We start from the raw sequence: 11,656 nt of genomic DNA, 5'->3' as shown, positions 1-11,656 counted from the left end.
CAGGACTAGCTTTGAGAGTTTGCTAGGGCACAGAATCACAGCTATACATCTCTATAAATACTATGCTAAATAACTACGGAGTGACGTCAAGGCAGTGTTTAAATCAAGTCACTGCCTTGATAGTATCTGTATGTTTGGGTTTAGTTAGAAAAAAAATTGAAAAAAATCAGAAAAAAAATTAATTTGCTCACTGGAATGTCTCTAATGTGTTATGTTGGGACATACAAACCCCAAACCCCAAGTGAGATTGTTATAGCCCACACCGGTGCTTTAAATGGAGTATCCCCTGCCTGGGAGGGTTTGTAGCCGAAATACAGAGCTCAGAGGAGGGAAACAGGGCAGACACACGGTTTTCTGGATGGAAGCTGAGACACAAAAGCATTAAAAGTGTTTTGTAGCTGAGCTGGGAAGTAACATGTCTGTCTGGTTCTGTCTCTGAAAACATACTTTGAACTTTCTTTTTAGTTCAGGTAAAATGACTGGCACGATGGCAAAATTGTCTTTTTAGAGTTTTAAAGTAGCTTTAGTAGGTCTTCTTTTCAGGAGTGTTCAAGAATATGAAGAACTAGTGGAACAGATCTGAAATAAATAGGCTGGTACCCACATAGTGATAGGAAGGAGAGAGTAAAAACACTATCAGATTTAAAAAACATTTTTAGGCCAGTAGTAAGAATGTGCCTAATGCAGGTATGGAAGGAAGTAAGATTAGGCCAATCTTTTATTACCTTGCATTAAATCCGTTTTGTCTCTTAAAAACTACAGTCCTGCTGGTGAGGTCTAAAGAGGTTCTTCAATTGGATTTACCTAGACTGCAGGGTATGTGATCAATAGCTATTTGCTTATCATCCCTTAGATCTCTCCACCTTATTTAAGGACTTAAACTCCACCAGTGTGATGAGCCAGCTGCTTAACTGCTTCCAGATGCCTAGGTCCGTATTTTGCTGGCTTGTTTTGTGCTGCAGAGGTCCCTGGAGTCTGTGGAGAAGGAAAGAATTCCTCTCCCTGCCCCAGGCTCCAGGCTGTAGCATGGCAGTAGAGTCACCTGATAACCAACAATCAGATCTCAACACTGAGTTGGGGATACAGGAGGAAACAACTGGTCCTTACCGTCATTGCCAGGGTTGTATAATGTACCCATCCGCTCCCATCTTATCTTAGAACAACAAAAAAATGTAATTCTGCTGATGGAAGTATCCTCTGAGCTGCAGGGTAGGAGAAATAGGATTTGCCCGTGTTGGCAATTTAAGGTAAAGCTCTTCTATGTTCTTATAGCAGTTTAGCTGTAGCAGGGGGTTAGAGAAGGGTACACCAAGCCTGATGCTCCATCAGCTCATTCCATAGCAGGTGTTTCAAGCGTGTGGCTTATAAATGAGTAACATGAGCTTGATCAGAGGAGAAGGTGGGGCTACACAAAGCTCTTGCACTGAACTGATCTAAACCCCAGAGGTTTCATAGGCTGTTTTTAAATGTTCATACCATTAAAATTGCTGAAGCAGTATTCTTAAATGTACTTTGGTTTAGGTCTCAGTGGCATTCATAAATCATAATGACTTGATGACTACAGAAGGGTAAAACTTAAAAACTAGGCCTTTGCCATGGAAAAAATAGTTTTACTTTGTAAAGAGTATGTAGTCATTTGGGGCTGGTTGCACTTGGCAGTTATGACCGTTACTTTATTCTTCTTGAGCACATTTTCAGTAGTAAATTTATAACTTCAGGCATTTCTTCAGAAACAAACTTCAGACATGATTTCACACAAAGAACATCCACTTTCTGATCATGTTAAACTTGGAACATGGTGGCGAAAAACAGTGTGAAACTTCTTATGTTATGCTTGGTTTTTTAACATTTTATCTCCACAGTACTAGTTATAATCTTAAGTATTTAATTTATGTGGATATATAAATACCCAATTGTCTTTCCTCACATTGAACAAGAGCTTTGAAAAAGCCTAGTGTCTTAATCATTCTTTTAACATGTAACATGTTTCTGTTTGAAGATTCTGCTTGCATCTTGAAGATTATTTTTTTTTTAATATAGATAAGGTTGGGCCTTGGTTATTTTTGTAGTTCTATAACAAATAGATTGTTTTCTTAGCTTTATCTCATCTCTTGAATAGATAATATTTTTTTCTTCAGACAGTGAGGAGCAGCTTTGATCTTTGATACTTGTTATTGATACATCTGATTAGTGAAGCAAAGTTTAAATTACACAATATGCAAAAAATGAAAAGAGAAGGCCCATACTTGTAGGGGCCCCCAAGCGCATACTTATGAAAAAAAAAAAAGTAATCCAGCTGCTGAAGTATTATTTGAAAAAAAGCATTTTTGTGTTAGGAGAAAGACAGTGTTCATGTGTATTTCTGCTAGTCACAAGTAACACAAAAAGTAACCATTGGGGTTGATAATATGATTTATCCTGTTGTGTGTTTACTAGACTTGTAGTAAAATATAGTTATTACCAGTTTCCACCATCTCTTGTAATAAATTTGCATTTTAACAGGACAGAATGCTTTGAAAGTCAGGAGGTGCGCTGTATAGAAATAACACTTTGCCACGACTATTTTGCATAAGTCAATGAGGACTGACAACTAAAGCAGCCTGTGCTTTACTGAAGCAAAATACAGGCCACGATAAACACAAAAATAAATTCCAGCCTGCAGGGCCTCATGGAAATATAATTCTCTTGAGAGGCAAGATCATAGTGCACTACTGTAGTACGGCTGCCATCCAGTCTCCTGGCAGTGCTGGAGCTGCTGGACTCTTGCTTTGATCTCTAGGATTTACCTCTGTGGGCCTCGAATCAAGCTGCCTATTTTCTAGGTGCTTTCAGGGAAACCTAACCTGCCCTATAATCTTGCTTAGCTTCTGGTCATTAAAGTATCAGTGCTGTGCATAATTTAAGCAGGGTTATATAGCTCTCTTCTAACATACAGGGACAAGGGGATTGATTATAGTAATTTTTCCAGATTGGAAAATGAAAGGCAAAGGAAGATGCAGTTTCATGAAATTGCTCCCAAGGCGACCAGCAGTTGCTGTAAGGAGCAGTCCTGTTTTCCCTTCCTTCTTGCTCCATGTTCCTACCCCGTCTTGTTTGTCAGAGTTAGAGAAGGTCTGACTGCACAAGTTAGATCAGCTAACAAAATTCACCCAGAGTTGTGTAATTCAGAGAATTTTTTTTTTCCTAAGGAATAGGGGTGGTGGCAGGCAAAACCTTAGCTTAAATTTGATACAAAAAAGAATTTTCCTTCCAACATCTCAGTATAAAAACCAAATGTGAACGTATTTCCTGGTTAAGCAGGATATTTATTAGCAAATTAATAGTACAAGTTTAAATATATTCAAACATGTTTAAACAGTAGATTAAATATCTTTCTTGTTCTAGAAGTTGAATGTTGATTATATGTATAATCAGAATTGACACTTTGTCTCCCCTGTCTGAAATCTCTACTAGAGAGCTTCTTGAGAGTAGTTCAGCTTCTAACGGTTCAAAGCACGTCTGCACATTTCAATTCCCAGCTGCAGAGCTAAGATAAAATAGAGGTTGAATAGCAGTGAACACTTGTAAAACTGTATCTCACAAATCACACTAAGTTTATTTATTTTTTTTACTGTGTACTTTGTTTTGCCTTCAAGTATCTAGTGGCTTAGTTGTGATTTGAAAGCCCTTAGCATTTTCTAAAATCCTAGTTAAGAAACTGTATAAAAGGTACTGAGTTTTCTTAATAGTTTGTCACAGCACCTGTAACAGCATGATAATTCTTCAGTATCAATTAACAGTTTGTCCAAACTCACTGTGTGTGTTCAGTAACGGATTTAGAACTGCTGCAAGAGCCATATTGAGAACTTCTGGGGTGTTCAAACTCTTGGTAATGTGGCAGTCATTTTTTAATACATGACACTTACCTTTCTTTTGTTTTATTCATGATAATAATGATGTCTGAGCAAATGTCAGATGGAAGAGATCTCTTAAAGTCAGATTCCAGACACTGAATTTTAATATTTACCCTGCAGTCTCCAGCATAGTTAAACTGTTACTGTAGTGTTTGAAGTTGCAAATGTTAAAAGTTACCCAGCTTCCATTTTTTCATCTGTAACACACAGTAATGCACAAACCCTAATTGCAGGCAATACTTACTGGTTTTATTTAGCTTGACAGAAACAGTAAACCAGACTTTATCATAAATACTAACTTGTCTAAGCTGGAGGTAACATATTTTGCATTCTATTTGCTTTTCTGTCCAGTGCAAGGCTTGCGTTTATTTAGAAATGTATTCGCCCCCCAAATTAGATTCTTGCCATAATTGTTCCAAGGAAAAGTTTTGTAAATCATACAGATTCTAAAAGCTGAATTGAGAGCTCTACATTCCTTCCATCTGCCTACCCATTAAAGACAGAAACCATAAAGCTGCACTGGCCTGTGTTCGTCCTGGTCTCACAGTTAGGAAACTCAGAATAAGAGCTGAGATCATGAAAGGTGTGATTCCAGTTAATAACTTCCACTTCAGCCATTCAACTCTACCTGCTTCTACAGTTTGGTTGCAATGTCTACACCACGTGGCATTTTTTGAGTGCTTTGCCATGCTGTTGTGAAGATAGGCTGAGAGAGCTGGGGTCGTTCAGCCTGGAAAAGGCTCCCAGGAGACCTTATAGCTGCCTGCCGGCACCTAAAGGGGCTGCAAGAAAGCTGGAGAGGGGCTTTATACAAGGGCATGTAATGACAGGACAGGGGGAATGGCTTTAAACTGAAAGAGGGAAAGAGGGAAGATTTAGATCAGATATTAGGAAAAAATTATTCACTGTGAGGGTGGCAAGGCGCTGGCCCAGGCTGCCCAGAGCAGCTGTGGGTGCCCCATCCCTGGCAGTGCCCAAGGCCAGGCTGGATGGGGCTGGGAGCAACCTGGGCTGGTGGGAGGGGTCCCTGCCCGTGGGGGGGGGTTGGAACTAGGTGGTCTTTAAGGTCCCTTCTGACCCAACCCGTTCTATGATTCTTTATTCACTAGCTGAAAAACACTGAAAATAAAATAGTTATTGGGCTTGAGGAAAGGCGACAGATAAGAGAGAATCCGTTCCTTTTGCCAGGTTTTGTTTCAACCTGAGATGCTAGTCCAGATGGTAAGGAAGAACATCCTTGCACAGCCCAACTTCCGTGGCATAGCTGGCAGTGTCAGGCTCTTCGCAGAAAGAATGCGCTCCCTTCTTGGAGGTGGGATATCTGGCACTTCTCATGTGGTTCTGCATTAAAAGGGAATTCCGCTATACCAACTTGCAGGTTCTCTGGAGTGCACAGACACGAACTTTGCATGATCTTCTATCCCACAGCGTTAACAGCTCTGCTCTATTAGAGCTTAAAAAGGGTGCATTTCATCTAGTAGAGCTCCTTAAAGAAAAACAAACCTCTCACTAAATTCTAAAGTTAAACAACTGAATTCAAGGCAGATAATTCAGGGAGTAGGATATTAAACTGTTATATGAAAAGCAGAAAACAGAAATACTTAGCAAGTAGGTGGAGACACTTGTTTGCTTTTGTATCACAGACTATGTAAAAGCTACATACAGTGTGCATTTCCAAGATCAACAGTAAACATACTCTGTAGCTCTTCAAAGCTCCTTAAAAGCTGGGGGACTGTGCTTTTGTCTTCTATATTTAGTCTTTGTTTTAAATCAAGATGTGCTAATTTGTGCTCGTTATCATATAATGTCGTGACTTTTACAACAGTCAGCATGGATGGTTCTGTGTTTCTGTACAACAGCTGAAGAAAATGTCAAGTACAAAGAAACGCACTGCTCTCCTTACACAAATCAGCTTATCATGTAAATGGTGAAATAGAGAACTTTGACCCTATTACAGTAGAATGTAAGATAGTGGATTAACACTGCAGACTTCTAATTAATCACAATGTGTCTCATCGTCTTGATTGTAGCTGAGTAGGCCATTCTTCAACTTAAGCCAGCAGCTGTCCAGCATTAGCACTTCACTGTTGGTACTGCTGCTTGCGCAGCTGTCAGCCGAGATGACAGCGTTGCAATTCTGAATGTCTCAAAACTAAGTTTCAAAAATACTCAGAAACATTCTTACACGGGAACTGTACTTTTATTGTGTGAATACTTAAAAGAAACCCCACAGAACTTAAATGCTAAGAACCAAGTAACACTCTGCACTGCTTATGCTATTTTCTCATGCAAAAGAAGTACAGGACAGTACTGATTATGGTTCCTTTCCTCTATAACGTGCATAAAGTATTTAATACAAACTAATTACTATTATCATCAAAGTTTTACAGCTTTATTGGAATGGGAATTCCAAAATTTGTTATGCACATACCAAATATATATTAAGAAGATACAAATTAATCCAAGTCTGATATCACTTCTCGGGTAAAACTTGCATATCACTGAACTACTATAGTAAGAAGATACCTATTTAAACTACTTACATTTTATTGCAAGTTTTAGACCATGCTTTAAGAGGACTAATGCAAAAACATTGAAGCCATTGAGTCAAAAGACACTATGCCAACCCCATAAAATATTTCTGTAATAGCATCTCTCCTCTCATTTTTAAGGCATCTGAAATTCAAACCAAACTGAGCTTTTCTCACTATCAAAAGCCAAACTAAGAATAAGCTCTTCAGAGGAAGACATAGTATGTCACTTTCTGTAAGAACTATCTTAAGGCAATATGCCACTGCTATAGGCTGCACACAAACCACAGCTATTTTCCCCTGACCTGTTACGTTTTCTAAAATGTAAGAGAGATGATGGAAAAAAAGTAGTGTACTAGTATGTATTCACACAAAAGAATGAGATAGAAATTTAATCTAAGAGCTACAGACTCTAAACAAACTCTGTATAATACACTTTTTTTTATTCATAAAAGGTATCCCCTTTTCAAGCTCATACTACACATAAACAGCAATGGACTCAATACTGACTCTTCAGTTATCTATAAAACTGTGGAAAGTAAGAAAACTGAAGTCTAACTGAATTTGCTACACTGCGTTACTGGACTTTCAAACCACAAGTATCATCAGTAGGGATGGTAACGAGGCCCTGCATTGTAGGAGTTGTAGCCATATTGTCCGTAGTGGGAGGAGTATGATTGTCCTTGTCTGTGCTGCTGGTAGTTATTACCCCAACTTCTTTCTGGCCTCTGATTAGATCTATAGTCACCTTGCCAGTTGTATCTGTCCCCTCTAAAATATCTACCATCTTGAAACCTGCAATGAAAAAAAATGTCAAAGATTCACATAAATTGTGAGGTTTTAAAAAGATGAACGATACTTAACTCTTAAATTCTACACTTTTCATGAAAACTGTCACGTAACAGTTTATACACTCAATTACTTCCCTGTTTTTATGACAAACTGATGAAGACATACCTACAGTCATCTGAAATCATTAATTTCTCGCTACTACCCAGCACACTATTTGCTAAGCAATAGAAGGATCTGTTTTCTAACACAAAGTAGTCACAGGCATTAGGTGAACTGTTGGAACTTTTGAGCAGAGAGTCAAACAGGACATATATCTAAAAAACAACCAGAAGATAGATCCGTAGCTTTATCAAAGCCAGGTTCAATCCAGTAGCTTCATAGCTGAAAGCTGTGGCAAGGCAGGCTTAAGTACAATTCAGCTACCTAACAGCACAGACTCCTGGAATTTGCGTATTCCTTAGAATACATACTACCACTGTTTCATGGTCTCTTGTAGTTTCCATACTCAAGAAAGGGTATCTTTTCACCAGTATTTAGCCATTGCTCAGTCTACATTTTGGCTTTTCGGCTGTATCTCAATTCCTATCAACACCTGAGCTGCCTCACAGTCATTTTATTTGGATACCTCCGTGGTGTGGTGTACACAAACAACATTTACGTGCGGTTCACTTTGTGAGCAGATATAAGAGTTCATTAGTTCAAAGAACCACAAAGTTTTGTAAGAACATCTTATTAAATAATCACCTTTTTTTTTTTAATCTGTAGAAACTGATTCCGTGTTTAACTTAATGACAGGTTTCTAGGGGGAATGTTGTCCTCCTTTTCTTCAGATAAGGCACAAATTCTATTTATGTAGCTAAGAAGTCCTCCCAATTGTTAATTGGACTGGAGTTTAACTACTTTATATTAAAGGCTGATGTTAGTATTACCAAACATACTATATGCTGTAATCACTGTTTTCCAGTCACACAAAATTAGGTATTACTGTCCAGAATTCAGTAAAAAGCTGCAATTACATCCAGAAGAAGTAATTCAAAAAATTTTGCAGTAGGCAGTTACCACTGCACTTGCTAGGCAGATTGGATGATGGATTTTTCAGTCATTTCTACTAGATAAAATAAGTAACAGGCTAATTAACAAAGTACAGCAAGCATTTAGGTTACAAATGAAACATTTTCTGGACAGGTAGCAACAGATAATCACATTATTAGCCTGTTCCTTTGCACATTTTCCTGACAGTTATTATCCAACAGAAGACAGGCTGCTTAGTTTTGCAGAACTCCCAGCCTTCCCCTCTGGCAAAATGTTCCTGGCTGAGTAAGAACAAACTCCTGGGCAATGGGTTTGCTGGTTCCAGGTCAGTCCTTACTAAAAAGCAAATCACCTAATACTTTTATACACAATGCAGAAATTTTGACTGTCAATACAGAGAAAATGTAAAATCTAATTATTTTCAGAGAAGACTATTTCTCTTAAACATAGTTACCTGTGAACTAGTAAGATACTTCTATTAACAGAACAAATTCCTCTTTCTTCTGAAATAAGTGATCACCTTACTATAAATCTGCGAAACTACCAAGATTTTAAAATTAAGAAGAAAAAAAAAAACAAAACAGTACCGATCTCTGTTTCTCTGGTTGCCACCAGATCTGCTTCTCCATTCTTCAACTATAGGAGGAGGATCTGCAGGACGTTTCAGGTATTCTTGGTATTCTTCATCATCTGATGTGAATCGATGAGCAAACATCTTTTCATAATTCAGGGGCATGTCAACCAAGGAAGTCATTCTGAAAACTTTGAACGTGAACACAATAAAAGTGGCTTTAGCAGTATATGAAGAATATTATTATAATAGCTACCAAAATCCACTTAGGACAAATGAAGACAAATGAAGGCCAATGAAAAGTTACACTCAGATTAACACAGCAGTTAACCTTTGGGCAGACAGCATAGATGACTAACTCAGAAGTTTTGACAATCTAAGACTGTAAATAAATCTCCTGAAGATGTTTTTGCTGATGGAAAACAATTCCTACTCCATGTACAGTCTTTGGACATCTACACTGGATATGCAGACACTGATCTGTCTAAACACTGGGAGTGGTTTTAAGGGACTCCATCCACACAGGAGATGTTCAACTCGGATTAATACCTAATTAATACCTGCCATTACACAGCAACATCTTGGAATCAGTTTTCATAGACCTAGATCAGAGCAGCCATGGTAGAAAGATATGTTTCTGAGGGTTAATAAAGAAAAGTACTTCTGCAGAATGCACTCCCAATCTACTCCTAATCCATTTTTGACAGGAAAAACATTAATACAATCAACTTGAAAAGTTTGCTATGGTAGAATATCATGCAAAGCCTACACATACACATAGCCAGCAAAGCAAAATAATCAAGATTTATTCACAATAATTTATGTGCTAGTATCTTCATTCAGGGAAAGAACAGCACCTAAGAGGATGTTGAATTACCTCATAATATGCCCCCCTAATGGGATTTGTGATTAAGGTCTTAGTTTCCTTACTATCTGTCTATATACACATTTGCCCTTCAGATGTTGGTGCTATCTAGTATTGTCCACCAGTAAAAGTCTGGGCCTAATAGCAGATGCTGAGAAAGGCTCTACACCTACCGTTTTGACAAGCCCTGGGTAATTTAAAGCATTAAATGTCTTTGCCTCTAGACTTCCAGATTAAACTCTTCTGCTGCCTCCTGAAGATTTGCAAGCAGGACCAACATTCACCTGGCAAAATGGAGGGAAGGAAAGAGGAGACAGGTTTGTTTCTTCTGGACCCTGAGAACTAAAATATATACCCTCCATGACCAAGCTCAGTTTTTCTCCCTGCTGTACCCATGAGCAGCTTCAAACTACAGTAAGTGGGACGTTTATGGGGCGTACAGCGCAGTGCTCTTTCTGCAGCCTGAACTCCACTTTTCTCAGCTTCGGAAAGTTCAGCGTCTAGTGACCTCCAGAGCCCATTGCAGCCTTCCCCCTTCCACCCAACGACGCAGCAGAGTTTTCTGAAGCAGGTGTAGTTTCTCCTTGCAGTACGTCCAGTGACTTTTCTGCAACGAGCCAACCTCATTAGCTTTTATTATGAGCTATCTCCAAGGAACTCTGCTCCTCAGGGGCTCTCTCGGTCGGGGCAGGGCGGGTGTGGTGTGTGACACGGCGCGGGGGACGCAGCACATACTGCTCCAGCCTTTTGCGGAGAGCAGCGGGACCTGCTCTCCTCACCATTAATAATTTTAGTATCAGTGCTCACCCCACGGGGGCCGGTAACGGGAGGCCCGGCACTTTCCCCCGCCTGCGGCCAAACACGGCCCACGGCAACGACGGGGCTCGCTGCCTCCGGAGGGCCCGCGCCGGAGCCCGCTCCCCTCACGGCGGGTCAGGCCGTGCCCTGTCCCCTCACAGCCGGCGGGGCCCCGCTGCAGCCGCAGCCCGCCGCGGGAGTACCTGAGGGAAGGCGCGGGTCTCGGCTTCCCGCCACCCTCCGCCCTCACAGCCGCCCCACCAACACCGCTGCCCCCTCACCCAGCGCCGCCAGCCGCCGCCGAACCGCCGCCGAAAGCCCTCCTCTTCCGGGCCGGGCCCCGCCGCTTCCCGCGACCGTCGGGGCGGTGCCGCCTCAGGCCGGCGTCCCCTCAGCGGGCCGCGGGGCCGTCTAGGGGCACACCGCGGAGCTGGCCGGGGTACCCGGGGGCTCGCTGAGGGGACCCCGGCGCCTGAGGCGACACCGTCCCGCCGTCGGGGGCAGCCTGTGGCGCTGGAGGGGTTGTTTTCCCCCAAATTAGTATTTGATACAAAGCACGTTGACCTGAGTAGTACTGAGATTTGTGGGGCGCTTTTCTTGGCTCCTGCGCGGGTTGTAAGGAGGTGATACCTGAAATATTCCGATTTTAACAGGAAGGTGCAACTGAAAAGGGTAAAGCAAAAGTGGCACCTACAGCCATAGCCCTGTGGCTGTTGATAATGTAAGTGTATTTCAGGCATTAAAAATCTTAGCGATGTGTTGACTACTTACTGTGTGAGAAAAACAAGATGGCAAGCCTTTTTGGCAGCTAAATCTGCATAAACCAAAATAGTTCTCTTTTGGCATTGGCCTCAGCAACATATTTATACTCCCACCTGGTTAGTCCTGCCACCTTTAATACATGGAGTTACGTGTAAGCATCACAACTTTTGCTAAACGAGGTCCTGTGCACGTAAATAGCTGAAGGCAGGGAACTGTACCTTCCCTCCTGTACTTCTGCAACCCTGGGTGTTATTACTAATTTATGAAGTGCCGCAGCAGTTATTAACAGCTTGCTGCCCAAAGGATTTGCAGCACTGGGATGTGGTGTTGCCTCTCTCCTCTGAATGACTGGTGGCATCAAGACCTTCCTGTGGCAGAATTGCTATTGGCACCCATATTTGCCTTGTTTCCA

The 11,656-nt window shown here is 41.0% G+C and overlaps 1 protein-coding gene across 1 annotated transcript; it reads right to left on the bottom strand.

Moving 5' to 3' along the window:
• Positions 1 to 6,071: 6,071 nt before the first annotated feature.
• RAMAC (RNA guanine-7 methyltransferase activating subunit) lies at positions 6,072 to 10,872 on the bottom strand. The gene is made up of 4 exons (XM_080396316.1): positions 10,764 to 10,872; positions 9,858 to 9,968; positions 8,836 to 9,010; positions 6,072 to 7,219 (listed from the first exon to the last, which is right to left on the bottom strand). The coding sequence occupies exons 3-4, from the start codon at positions 9,000 to 9,002 to the stop codon at positions 7,030 to 7,032; spliced, it is 357 nt and encodes a 118-aa protein (XP_080252442.1). The 5' UTR covers positions 9,003 to 9,010; positions 9,858 to 9,968; positions 10,764 to 10,872; the 3' UTR covers positions 6,072 to 7,029.
• Positions 10,873 to 11,656: the final 784 nt, after the last annotated feature.

Source organism: Falco punctatus (assembly GCF_963210335.1).
Source record: "Falco punctatus genome assembly, chromosome: 7".
NCBI classification, from domain to species: Eukaryota; Metazoa; Chordata; class Aves; order Falconiformes; family Falconidae; genus Falco; species Falco punctatus.
Note: the sequence above shows the minus strand (reverse complement) of the source record. Positions and strands in the feature narration are given on the sequence as shown.

Bases quoted from the DNA above. Each gene is read 5' to 3' on its own strand.
- RAMAC (XM_080396316.1), bottom strand. From the start codon at position 9,002: ATGACTTCCTTGGTTGACATGCCCCTGAATTATGAAAAGATGTTTGCT. The intron at 7,220-8,835 runs GTACTGTTTTGT...TTTTCATTGCAG, and splicing joins AACCAGAGAAACAGAGATCG to GTTTCAAGATGGTAGATATT.